The following is a 20,287-nucleotide window of genomic DNA, read 5'->3' on the forward strand; positions in this document are numbered from 1 at the left end:
GGCATGTTTTCTGCCGTGAGCACTCGAGCTGAGGGGCCTGCTGTGGCTCCTCACTATTTATTTCAGGTGTGGGGAGTTTCCTCTGAGTTCAAAAGTCCTTGCGTGGGAAGCGCAGAGGAACTGCGAAATACCTCCTTAAGAAAAGCCTAACTGCTCAAGGGGAGAAGCCGGGATTGGGTTCCGGTAGCTGCCTGGGAAAGCTACAGGGGGGCATGGGCATCTCATCTCACAGAGTGGTAACAGTCCAGCAAGTGGGTTTGGGGGACCTTTCTTTATATGGCAACTTATCGCGAGGAGTGGGGGCTGCCCAGCACAGTGAAGAGGTCTGTGGGGAGGGATTCTGCCCGGGGACCTCCTAAGGACCGGAGGAGCCCAAGTCCCTCCAGGTGACAGCAGGCGCCCCTCTCCGTCCGCTCCCCTCCTCCGCGGCCAATCTCCGGGCAGAGGTGTCTTGTGCCAGCCCGTCTCCCTCCCCCCCACCTCCCCAACTCGTCCGGCCCGTCCCAGCCTCAGCGGGAGCCCCGCCTGTCTCCGGGCAGCCAGAGCCCCTGAGCACTCGCCCAGCCTGTCAGTAACCGCCGTTTGCGCTTTCTTTCTTTCTTTCTTTCTTTCTGTCTTTTTTTTTTTTTTTTCCTCCTCATCTTTTCTTTCCCCCTTCTGCCTTTGTCCCGCTTAGTAACTGGGCTTCGACCAATCGCCGCCTTACCGGCCAGCGCCGGCTGGATCCTGATTGGCCTACTTGGGGCGCGCAGCCGTCTCCCGCTCCTTCGCTGGAGCAAGGCAGACAAAAGACGCAGGCTCCGGGCTCCGGCAACCCGGCTCAGCCAATCACCACGCACCTTATCCTTTCTTTCTACCCCCTCCTTTTCTCTCGCAGCTTTCCCCCGGCCTGGCTCGCGTGCTCCCGGCACTGACTCCTGGCGTGCGGCCAGCGCCCGGACTGTACCATTTTGATTGAGGCTGGGGGGAAGAGAGGATCGATGATTAAGAAGCCAAAGCCCAGAGATCGTTGGGGAGAGTTTAAAGTCGAGATGAAGGACGGTTTTCTGTACAATTTCTCAGGCACCTGATGGAATCCCCAGTACTTCGAGTCGGAAAAGAGGGGAGGAACAGTAGTTATGTTGCTTGTCCCCCCTGCCGGGTGCGGTTGGGTGGCGCCTCAGCGGGGGAGCGTGAGGCGGGGGAGGGTGTCCCCCTCCGCGCCGTTAAAATGAAACTCTAGTGGCTGGAGTCAGGGCAGAGCGTGAGGGGAGCCGGCACAGGCGGGCTTGCTTGCAGCCCAGCGGGAGCGGCCAGCCGGGCAGAACTAGCTGGACTTTCCGACGGGCCCCCATCCCGAGGCTGCGGCAGCTTCGGTTCCGAGCCTGACTGGAACGGAGCCCGAGTCCTGGCCCCTGAGGGGATCGCTCTCTGCAGACCAGTGGGACCCCGAAACTTGAACGCAATACCTACTCCCTTTTTATGCCTTCCTTTGTCACTTCCTCACCTTTCTCCCAGCGCGTTCTTTTTCCCCCCTTTTCGTTCTCCCTCCCTCGAAGGACACAAAAGTGGCTGCCGAGGAAAGATTTGGAGGCAGTGGGAGCTTTTCTCTTCGGAGAGCGACCGTGTGGAAAGAATTTTTGGGAAGCAGCTTTCTAACACCTCAGCCCTCCTGCCCCCCCAAGCCTCTCTTTACCTCTCTGAGGAGAAAAAGCCCGTAGATTGAAAGTTCGGGGGGCATCTTGCTGGGTGCTGTAAGAGGAAAGTGGGGGAGGACCCCGTCCTCGTCCTGGTAGTTGGCTGGACTTGTACCGGCCGTTGGAAACCCCGAAGTGCATTTCCGTGTGGGACTTTTATAGATCTATATTTTTAGATTTTTAAATATCAGATAAAAAAAATATATATGCTTTCTATATATTTCCTGACGACCTGCCCCTGACAGCGCGATGTACAATACGGTGTGGAGTATGGACCGCGATGACGCAGACTGGAGGGAGGTGATGATGCCCTATTCGACAGAACTGATATTTTATATTGAAATGGATCCTCCAGGTACTTGGGAGAGAAAAAGAATCTTGTGATGGGTCTGATTGGTATATAACAAGACCTTAGTGATGTTTTCAGGGCAGAAGTGTTCCTGGGAGCTCTAGGTTTGGGATGAGGGGCAGATTTGCAGTTAGAGCTGCAGTAAAACTGCTTCTGGTATACCCGTTTAAAGTTTGCAGTTAAGACCCCGATCCTATTGTCCTGCGAGGGTGGGGGTGGGGGCTGGAGTGGGGGTGGGAGGAGAGACTCATTTCTTTTACTTCTTTTTGCCTATGCGTGTCGTTCAGGTTTTTGTTGTGCACCCCCCGGTCCTCCCCCCCCCCCCCCCCCCCCCAAAGATCTTCTACCTGCATAGGATGCTTTATATCCGAGCCTTGAAGTCAGCCTTTCCCTTTAGGGAAATTCTTTAAAGCTTGTCGTTTCATACGTTCGTCTTATTTGATTCGTTGTGTTCTACCTTCGTTAACTTCTGAAACTGGGTTGCCTATGTGATAATTCATTTTAAGACACCCCCCCCCCCTTTTTTTTTCTCTTACAGAAACCAAATGCTGGTTAGTGATTTTCAGGGATTGGGCGTTTTTATTCAGTCATGGTCTTAGCCTGAGGTTTTTCTTCTCGGAATATAGTCGCTTAGAGAGATCTGCGTGCAGTATTTTATTACTCTTTAATTTATGGTAATTTAATTTATGGGCTAGGGTTTAATGTAACTTCAATTCTTAGAGCAAAAAAGGAGGAACCTTCTTTTTTGTGTGTGAATATATGTGATGTGTACATCTATGTTATAGGTTCAAATACACATAATGTAAACTATACATATACTGTATTTTTAGTTCAGAGCTTTGTCTGAGACCCTTACAGACATTTTGTGTATCTGGTAGGAAAGGAAAAGGAAGAGAAAATGGAAAAGTTGGGTCATTTTTTTCCTTTAAAGTCTAACCTCGTTTTATCATTATTAATTGTCAGATTTTCAAACCCTTTTTTGCAGTTATAGATAGTGCTTTACATAATGATTTTGAATAAGTACAGGGCCTTTGTGAGTCCTTATTTTTGTTTAGGATGACTTGATTATGTCTTTTAAAAATGTGTCATAGCTAAGCTTACAATATAAATCATGTGTCATTGGGGAACCTCAGTCATTATAAGACTGTATATTTCTGGAACCTTTGAAAGGATTTGGAGCCCATGCAAGTGTAATGAGGTATAACTGTTGTAGAATGTATATAGAAATTATTTCTTGTGTTCTTGTGAGCAGTAAATTATCCTTTGTTTTTTTTCCAATTAGAGTGTTGAATGATGCTATATAAAAACTAATATTAAATCAACCTTTTTTACTCTTAATGATTCCTTAGAATTTTTCTCTTTTCCCTTCATTTTGGAGCCTTCTTTATTTGCTTTTGTAATTGTGACTGCAATCCAGATGCAGCTTTTCAGTGTTTTGCAAAGTTTGTAAGATTTGCCACCCATCTATTGTGTGTATTTTCCCCTTTGTTTCCCCTTAAGGGTAAAGCATCCTTTCTATTAGATGCATTTGTCATTCATGTAAATGGAAATTTAGTACATCATTGGTTCTTCTTGTAAAAAGTAAAGTTAATAATTCTAGATTTCTGTTATAAGAATTATATATTCACACTGCCTCAGAATCATACTGTATCCTAGTATCTTGCCTTGCAGACATACAAAGGGAATTTGTTGGGCGGAGAGGTGAGTGGGGAGGAGGGGAGAAAATGAAGAAGGCACTAATGTTTGAAAAATATGGGCCTCAGAAAAATATCTGCCGCGTTGTCCAAAAATGATTTTGAAAAAAGTTGACTATTGTAATTATGTAGTGATGTGGGTCTTACAAGGTTGTATATAAAATTCTGATCCAAACTTTGTGCATTACATAGAAATAAACTTTTGAGTTTTAAAATGATCATCCTTGGATAAAATTTTGCATACAGAGATTCTATTCAGAATATTGGAAATATGCATGTGCTCTTCTTTATTACCCATGTTGTAACCTTAATGTAGATTATGGTTGGTTATGCCTAACAGCTTTTTATAAAGGATGCACACTTGAATATGCTGGAATATTTTCTGTGATGTGAATGGTTTTTAATGGAAATAATGTGGACGCCGGCCTTATTTTGTGTGGTAAATTAAGGTTTTGAAACATTTAAAACTAAGTAAATTATTAGTGAGTAGGTTGCAGCATGTCTTGTATCTTCATTTTCCTACCGTCTGTCTATCCCAGATCAAGCTCTTATTATTCCCTGAACTGGACTGATAGTGTACTAACTGTTCTTGTTTCTACTTTGTTCAATCCACAGTATCATTAAAGTACCATCCGATGATTTGCGTCCCAGTGGTAAATCTTCCAGTGACTTTGAAAATGCTTCAGTGGCTTTCCTTTGCCTATTAAAAACAGTCCCAGGTTGCTTATCTTGTCATATAAATCCGTCTTTTTTGCTTCCAACCTAATTTTCCAGTCTGGTCTCTTCATGGAGTCCATCACAAGTTCTGTGGAAGCTATTTTATACTTGCTGTTTCTTGAATGTATGCTTTTTCCTCTTGTGTTGCTTTTCACTCCCATTGGTTACTTGTTGAAATCTTCTATATGTTTAGGGTCTACATTATATGCCTTCTTTGCCAGGATGTATGTTTCCTGATCCCTTCTGTTAGAAAACATCCTTTCCTTTTCCTTTCTTTTCTAGCACCTCTCAGAACTTTTCATTCTGTCTGTGGAGTAGCTAGCTTCTGCATTTATGTATACTTGCCCCAGTGGAATTGTCTTCCCATCAAATTATGAGCTTCTTAGCTTGCTCAGGGTCTTGCAAGCATAGACAATTTAATAAATATGTGTTGAATTAATAAATACCTAAGGAGCACCATTTCTTTCTAGCCTGTAAGTGCTTTTCTACTTAAGGTCCTTGGTCATCGCATTCCTTGGCTATTGCAGTAGCCTAGAGTTAAAGGACTTGATTTTGACAGCTGTTGACTTAGGGCCCTTAACTGTAACAAATATTACAGTTTTAAAAATATGGTTTTCATCTCCATTTTAGACTAAACCATAAATGCAGTTTATAATAAGTTACCTATTATTGCTTTCAGTTGCCTGAAAAACTATTTTCCAAAGGTGTTTCTTTAGCCTATTTTCAAAAACTACCATTACCATACATCCTAAAGGTTTCTAATAACTGCATGGATTGCTATATCTACTACAATTTACTGACAATGTAAGTAAGACAAACTCCAAATGGGAGTTTGATGTCAATCTTTATGTATTTCTCCGAAGCAATAGAAATACTGAACTGTTTAGATGAAACAAAAGTTTTTATTTTGGAAATGTTAAGAGTGTGGTACAGAGAATTGCTTATGAGCATCTTGATTAGTCCTGTTGTGATTTGGGAATCAGGATTATTCCGTGATAGAATAGTTGCTGGGTAGGCTTCTCAAAGAGCCCTGTCTCTGGTATAGGAATTATTGGAAGATTACAGACATACAACTGATCATAAACTCATATCCAAAGCTTATAGATAGTGGTGTATTAGCTAGCACTGTAGTTTTGACATTGTTATTGGTTTTTTTGGGGGAAGGTCTAACAAATGATTTTATTATTTAAATGAATTCTTTTGCTAAAGATTGTAGACTTTTTTTGTTCTTATCAAGAAGAATTTCTGAAATTATCTGTACGGCAGCAACATCTCTTCAGTAGTAATTAGAAAATTAAAAGCATTTATTGGTAAAGTATATATAGGAAGGTCTAGGAAAGTGGTTCTCAATATTTTTTTGGTCTCAGTACCCCTTTTATACTCTTACAAATTGTTGAGGATCTCAAAGAGCTATTTACTGATATTTACTGTATTAGCATAATACAGTAAAACAAAACTGAGAAATTAGCAAAAACTGAGAAATTTAAAAAAATTTAATTCATTAAAAAAAGCGTTACATGTTAACATAACTTCTTTTAATGTAAAAATAACTATATTAAAAAAACAAAAATAAGAGTGGCATTGTTTTACATTTTTTGCAAATAACTTAAAAAACATTTTTTTTAAATGTTATTTATTATTGAGAGACCGAGAGAGACAGAGCATGAGCATGGGAGGGGCAGAGAGGGGAGGAGACACAGAATACAAAGTAGGCTCCAGGCTCTGAGCTGTCAGCACAGAGCTCGACGCAGGGCTTGAACTCACAAACTGTGAGATCATGACCTGAGTTGAAGTCAGATGCTTAACTGACTGAGCCACCCAGGCGCCCCGATTTTTTGCAAATAACTTTAATGTTTGCCTTAATAGAAGACCTCTAAGTTCCCATGTCTCTGCCTGTATTCAATCTGTTGAGATACCACAGGTCTTAGTCTCTGGAAAACTCCACTGTACAGATGTGAGAGAATGAGAGGTGCAAAAGACAAACAATGTTTTAGTATTACTATGAAAATATTTTTGACCTCTTGGACCTTCTGAAAGGGTCTTGGGGATACAGAGTGGTCTCTGGATTACACTTTGAGAACTACTAGTCTAGAAGTTACATAGTTTGTGACTACATAGTTTGATGGTCAACCTAGAAAAGTATTTTCTGACTTTTTTGAAGTCAGATGAAAAGGTTGTTTCAGGAAACTTACTTGCTCATTCTGGCATACTTGGTATTTTCATCCTGGTGAAATGTAGATTAAGTAACATTCTGATGGAGAACTGGCATACTGGCTCTGTGGTTGGGAAAATATTTGCTGAGAAACACACTGAATAAATAGGTCACCTGCCACCATGTGGTCCTTACTGTTAGCAGGTTGGTCGTTCTACTTCTGTGGTTGAGTATTTCCCTGTAACTGAACATTTGATGAGCTAATTTTTTTTTTAATATATGAAATTTATTGTCAAATTGGTTTCCATACAACACCCAGTGCTCATCCCAAAAGATTCCCTCTTCAATACCCATCACCTACCCTCCCCTCCCTCCCACCCCCCATCAACCCTCAGTTCTCAGTTTTTAAGAGTCTCTTATGCTTTGGCTCTCTCCCACTCTGACCTCTTTTTTTTTTTTCCTTCCCCTCCCCCATGGGTTTCTTCTGTTAAGTTTCTCAGGATCCATATAAGAGTGAAAACATATTTGATGAGCTAATATTATATAAATTCTTCTCCTCTGTGTGGTAAGATATTTCTTTTATGAGGTTAGTGTCCTTTTTAAAATAATACTGTAGTGTGGGACAAATGTTAGTATAATAAAATGATGTAAAAGCCATGCCAAATTTGTTTACAATTTCTTATTGAAAAAGACTAGTCATTCCTTCATTTAACATATTATAGTTAGGGGCGCCTGGGTGGCGCAGTCGGTTAAGCGTCCGACTTCAGCCAGGTCATGATCTCGCGGTCCGTGAGTTCGAGCCCCGTGTCAGGCTCTGGGCTGATGGCTCAGAGCCTGGAGCCTGTTTCCGATTCTGTGTCTCCCTCTCTCTCTGCCCCTCCCCCGTTCATGCTCTGTCTCTCTCTGTCCCAAAAATAAATAAACGTTGAAAAAAAAATTAAAAAAAAAAAAACATATTATAGTTTATAGTATACTTATATTTCATTAGAATATGGTAATTCTCCATTTAATAATGCTTTTTAAATTCATTCTCATCATTGTTTTCATGCTGAATACCTTTATATTTTTCTTAGAATGTAGAAAATATTGGACATGTTTATGGTCACCATATTTAGGAAGGTTGGTAGAAAAATAATTACAAGTATGTCTGTGTGATACTGTATAATCTTATTGATTTAAAGGGGATGCAGCACAAGTGGAGTAGAAAGGACACAGGCTTGGAAACATAACATGGGTTCCAAACCTAGCTCTGTGTCTTACGATTACCAAGGTTATATGGCTAGAACTTAACCTCTTTGAGCATTGAGAAGCAAGATGCCGGTGCTCTTTTGAAAAATTGAATTTTAATACTCTACTTTTCAGAGTTCTGGGGATTAGATGTACTATATCAACATCTAGCACAGTATTTGGCACCTACTGTACCCAATTCATTGTAACGTGTCTTTTTTTTGTTTGTTTGTTTATTTTTTTTAGTCATCACTAGACCCAACATGGGGCTCAAACTCACATCCCCAAGATCAAAGGTCACATACTCCTCTGAATGAGCCAGCCAGGCACCCCACTTGTAGCCTATATCTTAAATTATGTTGATAACATGTAATTACTTCAGGTCTACCTCTTTGAATAATCTTGCAGTCAAAACCTTTTGACTTGCTCCATTTATTTTTTCTTCATCCCTGACATTTAAACTGGGGCCATTTTGTTCTTGGAAGAGTTCTCTAGGGTCTTTTCTAATTATGGCATCTCATGAGTCTATGGAAATGTCACTCCAAGTCATCCTTTCTCTTTAGTTTCTGTTGCCCTTGTCTGGTTCCTCATCACCACACATTTGAAATGATTTATAATGAAGGTAATACTTTTGTTGAATAATTTGTTGAATAATTATTTGTTCAATATTGTTGAATAATTATTTTAGACCAAGTGCTGTGTTAAATATTTTTACCTGTACTATTTCTGTTAGCTACATAACAACCTTATGAAATAGGCACTATTATTACCCCACTTTACAGACAGGAAACTGAGACTCTGATGTGTTTAATAACTTAATCAAGTGCCTCACAGCTAGCAAGTGGCAGAGCAGGTCTGTCTTGCTAACACCCTGGTTCTTAACCAGTACCTCCTAAAACTGGTTGCTCTATTTTTAATTTCTTCTTCTCCTCCCCCATAAATTTATCCTGAACTCTTCAGGTTAATCCTGCTCAAATGTTATTTTGAAATAATTTTTGACATAATTAGCAGCTATCCATTTTTTTAAGCAGAGGCCATATTCTTAAACTAAGCATACATGGTCTTTAGCACCAATTTACATTTCCAACTTAATTATTAATCCTCTATTGTCATTTTTTTTTTATAATTTTTGTTTTTTTACAACGTTTATTCATTTTTGGGACAGAGAGATACAGAGCATGAACGGGCGAGGGGCAGAGAGAGAGGGAGACACAGATTCGGAAACAGGCTCCAGGCTCTGAGCCATCAGCCCAGAGCCTGACGCGGGGCTCGAACTCACGGACCGCAAGATCGTGACCTGGCTGAAGTCGGACGCTTAACCGACTGCGCCACCCAGGCGCCCCTATTGTCATTTTTTTAAGTAAACTCTACCCTCAACGTGGGCGTCAAACTCATGACCCTGAGATTGTCACATGCTCTACTGACTGAGCTAGCCAGGTGCCCCCATCTATTCTCATTCTTACTTTTAGCCCAGTTCCTTGCTATCCACTGACTACACTTTGCTTATTCCCATCTCCAACCTTTTGCTTATGCTGCATCTTCTGTTAGATTGTGTCCATCCCTCTCCAATCTACAAATCAGGATCTTTTGTAAGTCTTCTTTCTTCCTCTAGAAATTCTAGCACTGAATCCTGTAATTATCTGGGGCAATGGTCTATTGTTTTGACATAAAATCATATGTTAAGACATTTAATTGTTTTGTGAGTATACTTTGTCTCTCCCAAACAAGATCAGCTTTTTGAAGTCAAGCTATCAAATTTCTTTTGTATTTTTTTCTTTAAATACCCTGTTCCCAAATATTTTGTGGTCTTAGACCTGTGGACCCAACCAGCTTCATTTTGTGGCTTAAGTTTTAAAATGTTGATAATATTTATTAATCAACGTGGACCTTCAAACTTATAATTTATTCTAACAAAGGGAATAATGAAAAAGTACAATACTTAATATTGTTAGCAAAATTTTATGGTTTTGAGTAAAAGTCATTTTTGAAATTTCGAAGAATTAGAAGTGAGTAGTAAGTTTTTGAAAGTTTGTTCGGCTAGTTTTACATAGCACTGGGCAAAATGTAGATTTAAGTTTCCCAGTATGTTATACCAATTAAATTTAGAATGTGTAGGATTTGATTTGGGATTAAAAGGTAAGGTCTGCCATGTAGCCTTATAGGATCAGTTTCCAAATTGCTGATAAATGGTATATTTGTTGTTTTTTGCAAATATTTTGTAAGTTTGTATAAAGTAAGAGGGTTATCTTATTATTTTTTTTATAAAAGAGACAGTAGGCTAGGTCCAGTCCGCCACATCCTACTATTTTACATTTGTCTTGTCAGTATAAAAACTGCTCTGGGGCCTGTGAACATAAGCCAATGCAAAACTAAAGTCAATACCATGATGTCATGCCATCCACCACTATCCAGCCTTGGACATTCTGTTTGTGGGCCAGATTAATTGTTTACCCTTGTCTAAGGGTATAGGGCTACACCTCCAGAGCTTGTGGCTATGTCATCTTAAGTACTTACTGTTACAGTTTTTATTTATTTTTATATTTGTTTTGGAGAGAGCATGCACATGGGGGAGAGGGGCAGAGGGACAGAGATAATCTTTTAATTTTGAGAGAGAGAGAGAGAGAGAGCGAGCGTGCAAGCATTTGTGGGGAGGGGCAGAGAGAGAAGAAGACACAGAATCTGAGGCAGGCTCCAGACTCTGAGCTGTCAGCACGGAGCCCCACATGGGGTCAAACACACGAATTGCCAGATCATGACATGAGCTGAAGTCAGCCGATTAACCAACTGAGCCACCCAGGTGCCCCGAGAGAGAATCTTAAGCAGGCTCCATACTCCACGCAGAGCCTAATATGGGGCTCAAGCCCATGACCTTGGGATCATGACCTGACCTAAAATCAAGAGTCAGCCACCCAGGTGGTGGCCATTTATTGTTTTTTCGTTTTTTGTTTTAGTTTTCATGTTTAAATTTTCTAAGAAGAAAATTCAATCACAAATCAAAATTTATTTTTACACATTTTTTCTAAGTTTATTTGTTTTGAGAGAGAGAAAGCAAGAGTGCATGTGCAAGCAGGAGAGGGGCAGAGAGAGAGAGAGAGAGAGAGAGAGGGAGAGAGAATCCCAAGCAGGCGCCACACTGTCAGCATAGAGCCCGAAGCAGAGCTTGATTCCATGAACTGTGAGATCATGACCTGAGCCGAGATCATGACCTGAGCCGAAATCAAGAGTTGGACACTTAACTCACTACCACCCAGGTGCTCCCAATCACAAATCAAAATTTAAAATTTGTATGTGAATTGTTTTGGAAATGCCATATGGAAATGTTTGTGCTTGAAAAATACTACTTTAGAATTTGTTCTTTCATGTGTAATATTCTAACTTTTTAAGAATGTTTATTTATTTTGAGAGAGAGAGATGGTGAGCAAGGAAGGGCAAAGAGAGAGGGAGACAGGGAATCCCAAGCAGGCTCTGCACTCTCAGAGCAGCCTGATGCGGGGCTGGAAAAATGAACTGTGAGGATCATGACCTGAGCAGATATGAGGGGTTGGATGCCTGACTGAGTCACCCAGGTGCCCCTGTTTTGGCTTTTAGAAAGAAGTCTGATTAGTTTTAAAAGGACTATCAGGGGGTTCAAGCCTGTTGCAGGCCATTAGTTCAGGACTTGGGTGTAGTCTTTTCTCCTACTAGTCATAAACTGTAAGAGCAGCTATCACATCTGTCTGACTGAAACTGACCAGAGCTACTTTTTTGATTGCTAGGGATCAACCATGAGCATTTAGAGTAGAGTTGCTGGATAAAATACATGTAATGTCCCATGCAATATTTGTGATATACTTCTGAAAAATTGTTTGTTGTTATCTGAAATTCAAATTTAACTGGGTGTCCTGTATTTTTGTTTGCTAAATCTGGCAACCCTAATATAGAGAGAGGCTAGACAATTGACAGTATTTCCTAGTCTAACTTTCCCTATGGTGTTTAGGGATAGATGTGTAACTTGATGTAGTGGGTATCCAGATACTTTCAGTTTACATGATAAATCCAACTGAAATTGGTTTAAACAAAGAGAATTTATAGGTTCATGTAATTGAAAAGTCCTAAGGGAATGAAGGCCCCTGACATAGTTGGACCAAGACTATCAGGCTTTGGTCCTATTTTTCTGCATTTCTCTTGGCTCTCTCCTCTATCAGCTTCTTTCTCAGGCAGGCTTCCTTGCCAGGACAAGATAACTGCCTTTGGCTGCTGGGATTACATGTTTCCTAATTTCTGGGGGATAAAAAGGATGGTTTACACAAATATAACACAAAAATCCTGAGCTTGACATTAGATTATCCCCATGTTCCCAAGGATCACTCTTAAAATCTGAACTATTACAGCTTTCTCTGTCTAGACCAGTGGCTCTTAAATTTGAGCATGCATCAGAACCACCTGGAGAAGTTGTTAAAACACAAACTGGTAGGCCCTACCCCCAGAGTTTCTGGTTTTAGTTGGTTTGGGATTGGGTTTTAAGAATTTGTAGCTGCAACAGGTTTACTGATTTGGCTGGTCTGCAAACACTTTGAGAACCACTGCTGTGTCAAATCATGGCCTACTCCTGGAGCTGGGGAAGGGGTCAGTCCCACATAAATACCTTACTAGTGTGGGAAGGAATAAGATACCTTTTGAGGAGATAATTACAATGTCCACTAAGGAAAGGGCTGCTGTTTTTTGTCTATCTAGCTTTCCTGCCCTCTTATTTAGGTAACAGCTTCCTGATTTTTCTCTTGGAACCACTCATTCCCCATTTGTAATCAGTGTGGCTTGAGTAGAGTTGATCTAACCCATTGGCTTTAATGATGGGCACATGATTCAGGCCTGGCCAATAAGATTATTGCATTCACCTGGCCTCAGTGATATCTCTAATAGGGCAGTGATCTTTATAAGATAGTCAGTGCACATTACTATACATTAATATTTATTGTCCTGGTTATTGATATAAAGATAGCATAATCCCTGCCTTTAAGGAGTTCAGACTGTAAGAAGGATGTAGACAAATGCATGTAGTATTTCTCTTGATAACTCCCTTTCTCCTGGCTTTCATACAATATACATTTCCATTATATACTGTATTACTTCCTTTATAATTCTTAACCACATTTATTATCAGTTGTTTAGTGTCTTTAGGCACTAGATTAGATTATAGTTATTAGATTATAAATTCCATCAGGATAAGGGCTGAGTCCATAATTAACTGCTGGATCTCCTGTAACTAGCACTGTCTGTGGCACATAGAGGAGCCCAGGATTGAAAGAATGTTTTAAATATGAATGAATGTTTTAGGTTATGTTTATAATTAAAAAATATAGAAACAAAAGAGGGGATGATTGGTTTACTAGTGGGTACCGCAGATAGAACAGCCTAGGTAAAAGGCACAGGGTTATTAAAACACTTGATGTATTTTGAGAACTGAAAGTAATTCAGTTTTGTTAAAACATGATGTATGAGGTGGGAAGTGGTGGTAGAGGAGTCTGGAGAAGTAGGTGAGGGCCAAATGAAAAGCCCTGAATGCTTACACCTACAGGTTGGGGAGCCATGGACTGATTTCAATTAGGGAAAAGAATATATTAGCTGCAAAGTGAAAAATAGATGGAAGGAAAGTGAGATTAAAGAAGGAAAACTGGTTAGGAGGGTATTTCAGTACAGATGAAAGATGCTCTGAAAACTTAAGGCGAAAAAAAAATATGCAAGAAGCAGGGAGATGGAGACCCTGTGCACAGAATTCATGTGGACTCATATGGAGGTTTCCACTGTAAATTTGTTTTAGCAACAGAGACATTGTACTAGCCAGTCTTAACTACTACCCTAGCTCTGCATCCACACCCACTTAATATTTGTAACCGGAGATTGTATTTTTATTTTCTAATCATTAAATAAAAGAAATCTACTCCCCCCCCTCCCCCCACAAAAGCCTAAGATAAAGTAGCAGCATTGAGAATAAATAGGAGAGTTGTTTAAAAAGTAGAATTGAAGGGACATAGAGACTATCCTGAGAAAAATGAAAGAATCTAGAATGACTTATTTTTCTGGCTTAGGAGATGGTACTATAAACCAAGAGACGCAATTTAAGAAGGAAGGACAGGTTTGGATCATATGGCTTCTTAAAGTGAGACAGAGGTTAAATAAAAAAGCTTTTCTTTTGGAGGGATTCTTTTTCTCTTAGGCTTTAGTGGGGGAGGAAAGGGGAATGCCTTCTATTGCTTTTAGGTTTTGAACCCAGAGCAGATGGTAGTAAATCAGATGCTTTTGAGTTCCTAAAGGTGTGGGAGAGATTTGCAGTAGGTCTTTGACTACTCCCAGGGTATTAGTTGCTGAGGTCAATTTAAAGTTGCAGATATAGGGCACCTGGCTGGCTCAGTTGTTAGAGAATGTGATTCTTGATTATGGAGTCATGAGTTTGAGCCCCACATTGGGGATAGAGTTTACTTAAAAAAATTTTTTCCCAGATGTTTAAGCTGCCTCATCTTATTTAAGCAGCTTTTTGAAAGCAAGTGTGCATAGCTTTTTTTGTATGGTCTTTTAAAAAAAGTTTTTATTTAAGGACACCTGGGTGGCTCAGTCAGTTAAACATCCGACTCTTGGTTTCGGCTCAGGTAATGATCTCCCGCTTTTGTGAGTTCCAAACCCTGCAATGGACTCTTCGCTGACAGTTCGGAGCCTGCTTGGGATTCTTTGTCTTCCTCTCTCTCTCTGCCTCTCCCCCACTCACGGCTGTCTCTGTCTCTCTCAAAATAAATAAACTTTAAAAAAAAGTTTTTATTTAAATTGCAGTGTAATATTTCTAATAATACAGTGTAGTATTAGTTTCAGGTGTAAAATATAGTGATTCAGTACTTCCATATATCACCCAGTGCTCATCACAAGTGCACTCCTTAATCCTCATCACCTGTTTAACCTATCCACCCTGCCCCTCCCCTCCCAACTCCCTTTTGGTATCCATCAGTTTGTTCTCTATAGTTAAGAACTTTCTTGGTTTGCCTCTATCTCTTTTTTCCCCTCTTTGCTCATTTGTTTTGTTTCTAAAATTCCACGTGAGTGAAATCATATGGTATTTGTCTTTCTCTGACTTACTTCACTTAGCATAATACTCTGGCTCCATCCATGTTGTTGCAGATAGCAAGATTTCATTCTTTTTTTATGGATGAATAAAAATCTTCTTTATTCACCAATTGATGGATACTTGGGCTGATTCCATAATTTGGCTGTGATAGATAATGCTGCTATTAACATCAGGGTGCATGTATCCCTTTGAATTAGTATTTTTGTATTCTTTGGGTAAAGAGTAGTTCTATTTTTAACTTTCTGAGGAACCTCTGTACTGTTTTCCACAGCAACTGCACCAGTTTGCTTTCCTACCAGCAGTGCAAGAGGGTTCCCCTTTCTCCACATCCTCGCCAGTACCTGTTGTTGTTTGTGTTGTTGATTTTAGTCATTTGGACAGGTGTGAGTTGATATCTCATTGTAGTTTTGATTTGCATTTTCCCTGATGATGACTGATGTTGAGCATCTTTTCATGTGTCTGTTGGCCATCTGGAAAAATGTCTTCTTCTTTGGAAAAATGTCATATCTTCTGCCCATTTTTTAATTGGATTGTTTTTTGGTGTTGATTTTAATAAGTTCTTTCTTTATTTTGGATATTAACCTTTTTAAAAACTTTTTTTATAAAAATTTTTAAATGTTTATTTTGAGAGAGAAAGAGACAGAGCCTGAGCAGGGGAGGGGAGGGGCAGAGAGAGAGGGAGACACAGAATCTGAAGCAGGCTCCAGGCTCTGAGCTGTCAGCACAGAGCCCAACTTGGGGCTCCAACCCACAAACCATGAGATCATGACCTGAGTCTACATTGGATGCTTAACCAACTGAGTCACTCAGGTGATCCTAATTTTTTTTTTCATATTTATTTATTTTTGAGAGAGCAAGTGTGTGCACTCAAGTTGAGGAGCAGAGAGAGGGAGATTCTGTGTGTGCACTCAAGTTGGGGAGGAGCAGAGAGAGGGAGATTCTGTGTGTGCACTCAAGTTGGGGAGGAGCCGAGAGAGGGAGACAGAATCCCAAGCAGGCTCCTCTTTGTGAGCACAGAGCCCAGTGTGGGGCTCAAACTCACAAACTGGGAGATCATGACCCAAGCCAAACTCCAGGCACCCCTGGATGCTAACCTTTTATATATGTCCTTTGCAAATATCTTCTTTCATTGTCTAGAAATAGCTTCTTTCAGGGGCACCTGGGTGGCTCAGTCGGTTAAGCGGCCGACTTCGACTCAGGTCATGATCTCACAGTCCGTGAGTTCGAGCCCCGCGTTGGGCTCTGTGCTGACAGCTGAGCCTGGAGCCTGTTTCAGATTCTGTGTCTCCCTCTCTCTGACCCTCCCCCGTTCATGTTCTGTCTCTCTGTGTCTCAAAAATAAATAAATGTTAAAAAAATTTTTTTTAAATAAAAAAAAAGAAATATCTTCTTTCATATCTAGAAAGAAGTTGCTACAGTTGATGTCAAAGAAGTTACTGCCCGCGTTCTCTAGGATTTTCATGGTTTCAGGTCTCACATTTAGTTCTTTAATCCGTTTTGAATTAATTTTTCTGCATGGTGTAAGAAAGTGGTCTACTTTCATCCTTTTGCATGTTGCTGTCTAGTTTTCCCAGAACCATTTGTTGAAGAAACCATCTTTTTCTTTTCCAAGTATTTATTTAAATTCCAGCTAGTTAAGGGGCACCTGGGTCAGTGGGCTAAGCATCTGACTTCGTCTCAGGTCATGATCTCACGGTTTGTGAGTTCGAGCCCCATGTCAGGCCGTGTGCTGACAGCTCAGAGCCTGGAGCCTGCTTCGGATTCTGTGTCTCCCTCTCTCTCTGCCCCTCCTCTGTGCCCTCTCTCTCTCACTCACTCTCTCTCTCTCTCTCTCTCAAAAATAACATTAAAAAAATAAATTCCAGCTAGTTAACATACAGTGCATTATTAGTTTCAGTTGTAGAATTCAGTGATTCATCGCTTACATACAGCATACAGTGCTCATCACAAGTGCCCTCCTTAATACTCATCACCTGTCTAACCCATCCCCTCCACCCACCTCCCCTCCAGTAACCATCAGTTTGTTCTCTATAGTTAAGAATGTTTCTTGGTTTGCCTCTCTCTCTTTTTTTTTTCCTCACCCTATGTTTGTTTCTTAAATTCCACATGAGTGAAATCATACGATATTTGTCTTTCTCTGACCTGCGTTATTTTGCTTTGCATAATACTCTCTAGCTTCATCCATGTTGTTGCAAATGGCAAAATTTCATTGTTTTTTTATGGCTGAAAAATATTTAGTTATTGTATATATGATATTTATATACGTATACATACACACATACCATATCTTTATCCATTCATCAGTCGATGGACATTTGGGCTCTTTCCATAATTTGGTTATTGTAGATAATGCTGCTGTAAATATCAGGGTGCATGTATCCCTTGAAATTAGTATTTTTGTATTCTTTGGGCAAATACCTGGTGTGCAATTTTGGATGGTAGGGTTGTTCTATTTTTAACTTTTTAGGGAACATCCGTGCTGTTTTCCACAGTGGCTGTACCAGTTTGCATTCCTACCAGTAGTGCAGGAAGGCTCCTCTTTCGCCACATCCTCACCAACACCTGTTGTTTCCTGTGTGTGTGTGTGTGTGTGTGTGTGTGTGTGTGTGTTTGTTTGTTTATTCTCCAGATAGTTAGCGTACAGTGTAGTCTTGGCTTTAGGAGTAGAATCCAGTGATTCATCACTTACATATAACACCCAGTGCTCTTCCCAGCAAGTGCCCTCCTTAATGCCCATTACCCATTTTCCCTACCCCCATCAACCCTCAGTTCTCTGTATTTAAGAGTCTTTTATGGTTTGCCTCCCTCTCTGTTTGTACCTTATTTTTCCTTCCCTTCTCCTACGATTGTCTGTTAAGTTTCTTAGATTCCACATATGAGTGAAATCATGTGATAAATGTCTTTCTCTGACTGAATTATTTCAGTTTAGCATAATACCTGCCAGTTCCATCCGTTGTTGCAAATGGCATGACTTCATTGTTTTTCATTGGTGAGTAGCATTACAATGTATGTATGTATGTGTGACATCTTTTTAATTTTTTGTAATGTTTTCATTTATTTTTGAGAGATAGAGCATGAGTGGGGGAGGGGCAGCGAGAGGGAGACGCAGAATCCAAAGCAAGCTCCAGGCTCTGAGCTGTCGGCACAGAGCCCAACACAGGGCCTGAACCCACGAACCTTGAGATCATGACCTGAGCAGAAGTTGGACACTTAACTGACAGAGACACCCAGGCACCCTTGTATGACATCATCTTAATCCATTCATCAGTTGGTGGACATTTGGGCTTTTTCCATAATTTAGCTATTGTTGATAGTGCTGCCATAAACATTGGGGTGCATGTGCCCCTTCCAATCAGCACTCCTGTATCCTTTGGCTCAATTCCTAGTAGTACAATTGCTGGGTCATAAGGTAACTCTATTTTTAATTTTTTGAGGAACCTTCACACTGTTTTCCAGAGTGGCTGCGCCAGTTTGCTTTCCCACCAACAGTGCAAGAGGGTTCCCCTTTCTCCACATCCTCAATAATACCTGTTATTTGTGTTGTTGATTTTAACCATTCTGACAGGTGTGAATTTATACCTCATTGTAGTTTTGATTTGCATTTCCCTGATGATGAGCAACGTTGAGGATCTTTTCATGTATCTATTTGCCATCTGGATGTCTTCTTTAGAAAAGTGTCTATTTCATGTCTTCTGCCCATTTCTTCACTGGATAATTTGTTTTTTGGATGTTGAGTTTGATAAGTTCTTTATAGGTTTTTGGTACTAACCCTTCATTTGCAAGTAGCTTCCCATTCCATCAGTTGATTGTTTCCTTTGTTGTACAGAAGCTTTTTATCTTGGTGAGGTCCCAGTAGTTCAGTTTTGCTTTTGTTTCCCTTGCCTCTGGAGACATGTCAAGTAAGCAGTTGCTGTGGCTGAGGTCAAAGAGGTTGCTGCCTGTTTTTTTCTGTAGCATTTTGATGGTTTCCTTTCTCACATTTAGGTCTTTTATCCAATTTGAATTTATTTTTGTGTATGGCGTAAGAAAGTGGTCCAGTTTCATTCTTCTGCATGTTGCTGTCCAGTTCTCCCAAAACCATTTCTTAAAGAGATGGTCTTTTTTTTCATTGGATAACTCTTTCCTGCTTTGTTGAAGATTAGTTGGCCATACATTTGTGGGTCTATTTCTGGGTTCTCCATTCCATTGATCTATGTGTCTGTTTTTGTGCCAGTACCTTACTGTCTTGATGATTACAACTTTGTAATACAGGTTAAAGTCTGGGACTGTGATGCCTTCAGCTTTGGTTTTCTTTTTCAGCATTATTTTGGCAATTTAGGGTCTTTTGTGGTTCCATACAGTTTTTAGAATGGATTGTTCTAGTTCTGTGAAGAATGCTGGTGCTATTTTTTTAAAGTGTTTATTTATTTGCATTGTTTATTCTAATTAGATTATCAGTAACTTTTTTTTTTATTTTTTATGAAATTTATTGACAAATTGGTTTCCATACAACACCCAGTGCTCATCCCAAAAGGTGCCCTCCTCAATACCCATCACCCACCCTCTCCTCCCTCCCACCCCCCATCAACCCTCAGTTTGTTCTCAGTTTTTAACAGTCTCTTATGCTTTGGCTCTCTCCCATTCTAACCTCTTTTTTTTTTTTTTTCCTTCCCCTCCCCCATGGGTTCCTGTTAAGTTTCTCAGGATCCACATAAGAGTGAAAACATATGGTATCTGTCTTTCTCTGGATGGCTTATTTCACTTAGCATCACACTCTCCAGTTCCATCCACGTTGCTACAAAAGGCCATATTTCATTTTTTCTCATTGCCACGTAATATTCCATTGTGTATATAAACCACAATTTCTTTATCCATTCATCAGTTGATGGACATTTAGGCTCTTTCCATACTTTGGCTATTGTTGAGAGTGCTGCTATGAACATTGGGGTACAAGTGGCCCTATGCATCAGTACTCCTGTATCCCTTGGATAAATTCCTAGCAGTGCTATTGCTGGGTCATAGGGTAGGTCTATTTTTAATTTTCTGAGGAACCTCCACACTGCTTTCCAGAGTGGCTGCACCAATCTGCATTCCCACCAACAGTGCAAGAGGGTTCCCGTTTCTCCACATCCTCGCCAGCATCTATAGTCTCCTGACTTGTTCATTTTGGCCACTCTGACTGGCGTGAGGTGATACCTGAGTGTGGTTTTGATTTGTATTTCCCTGATAAGGAGCGACGCTGAACATCTTTTCATGTGCCTGTTGGCCATCCGGATGTCTTCTTTAGAGAAGTGTCTATTCATGTTTTCTGCCCATTTCTTCACTGGGTTATTTGTTTTTCGGGTGTGGAGTTTGGTAAGCTCTTTATAGATTTTGGATACTAGCCCTTTGTCCGATATGTCA

The 20,287-nt window shown here is 40.5% G+C and overlaps 1 protein-coding gene across 2 annotated transcripts in view; it reads left to right on the forward strand.

Annotated features, from left to right (window-relative positions):
* Window positions 1–20,287, forward strand: part of PIK3R3 (phosphoinositide-3-kinase regulatory subunit 3) — a 151,992-nt gene that overhangs the window by 12,159 nt on the left and 119,546 nt on the right. Inside the window, exon 1 of one of the 2 annotated variants that reach the window (XM_047869668.1) lies at window positions 1,233–2,031. The exons of the other annotated variant lie outside the window; for it this stretch is intronic. Within the exon in view, the coding sequence (XP_047725624.1) occupies window positions 1,926–2,031 (106 nt within the window). The 5' untranslated portion in view covers window positions 1,233–1,925. Of the gene's footprint in view, window positions 1–1,232; window positions 2,032–20,287 lie in introns of those variants that run through there. 2 annotated transcript variants of the gene reach the window in all.

This window comes from Prionailurus viverrinus, chromosome C1, assembly GCF_022837055.1.
Source record: "Prionailurus viverrinus isolate Anna chromosome C1, UM_Priviv_1.0, whole genome shotgun sequence".
NCBI classification, from domain to species: Eukaryota; Metazoa; Chordata; class Mammalia; order Carnivora; family Felidae; genus Prionailurus; species Prionailurus viverrinus.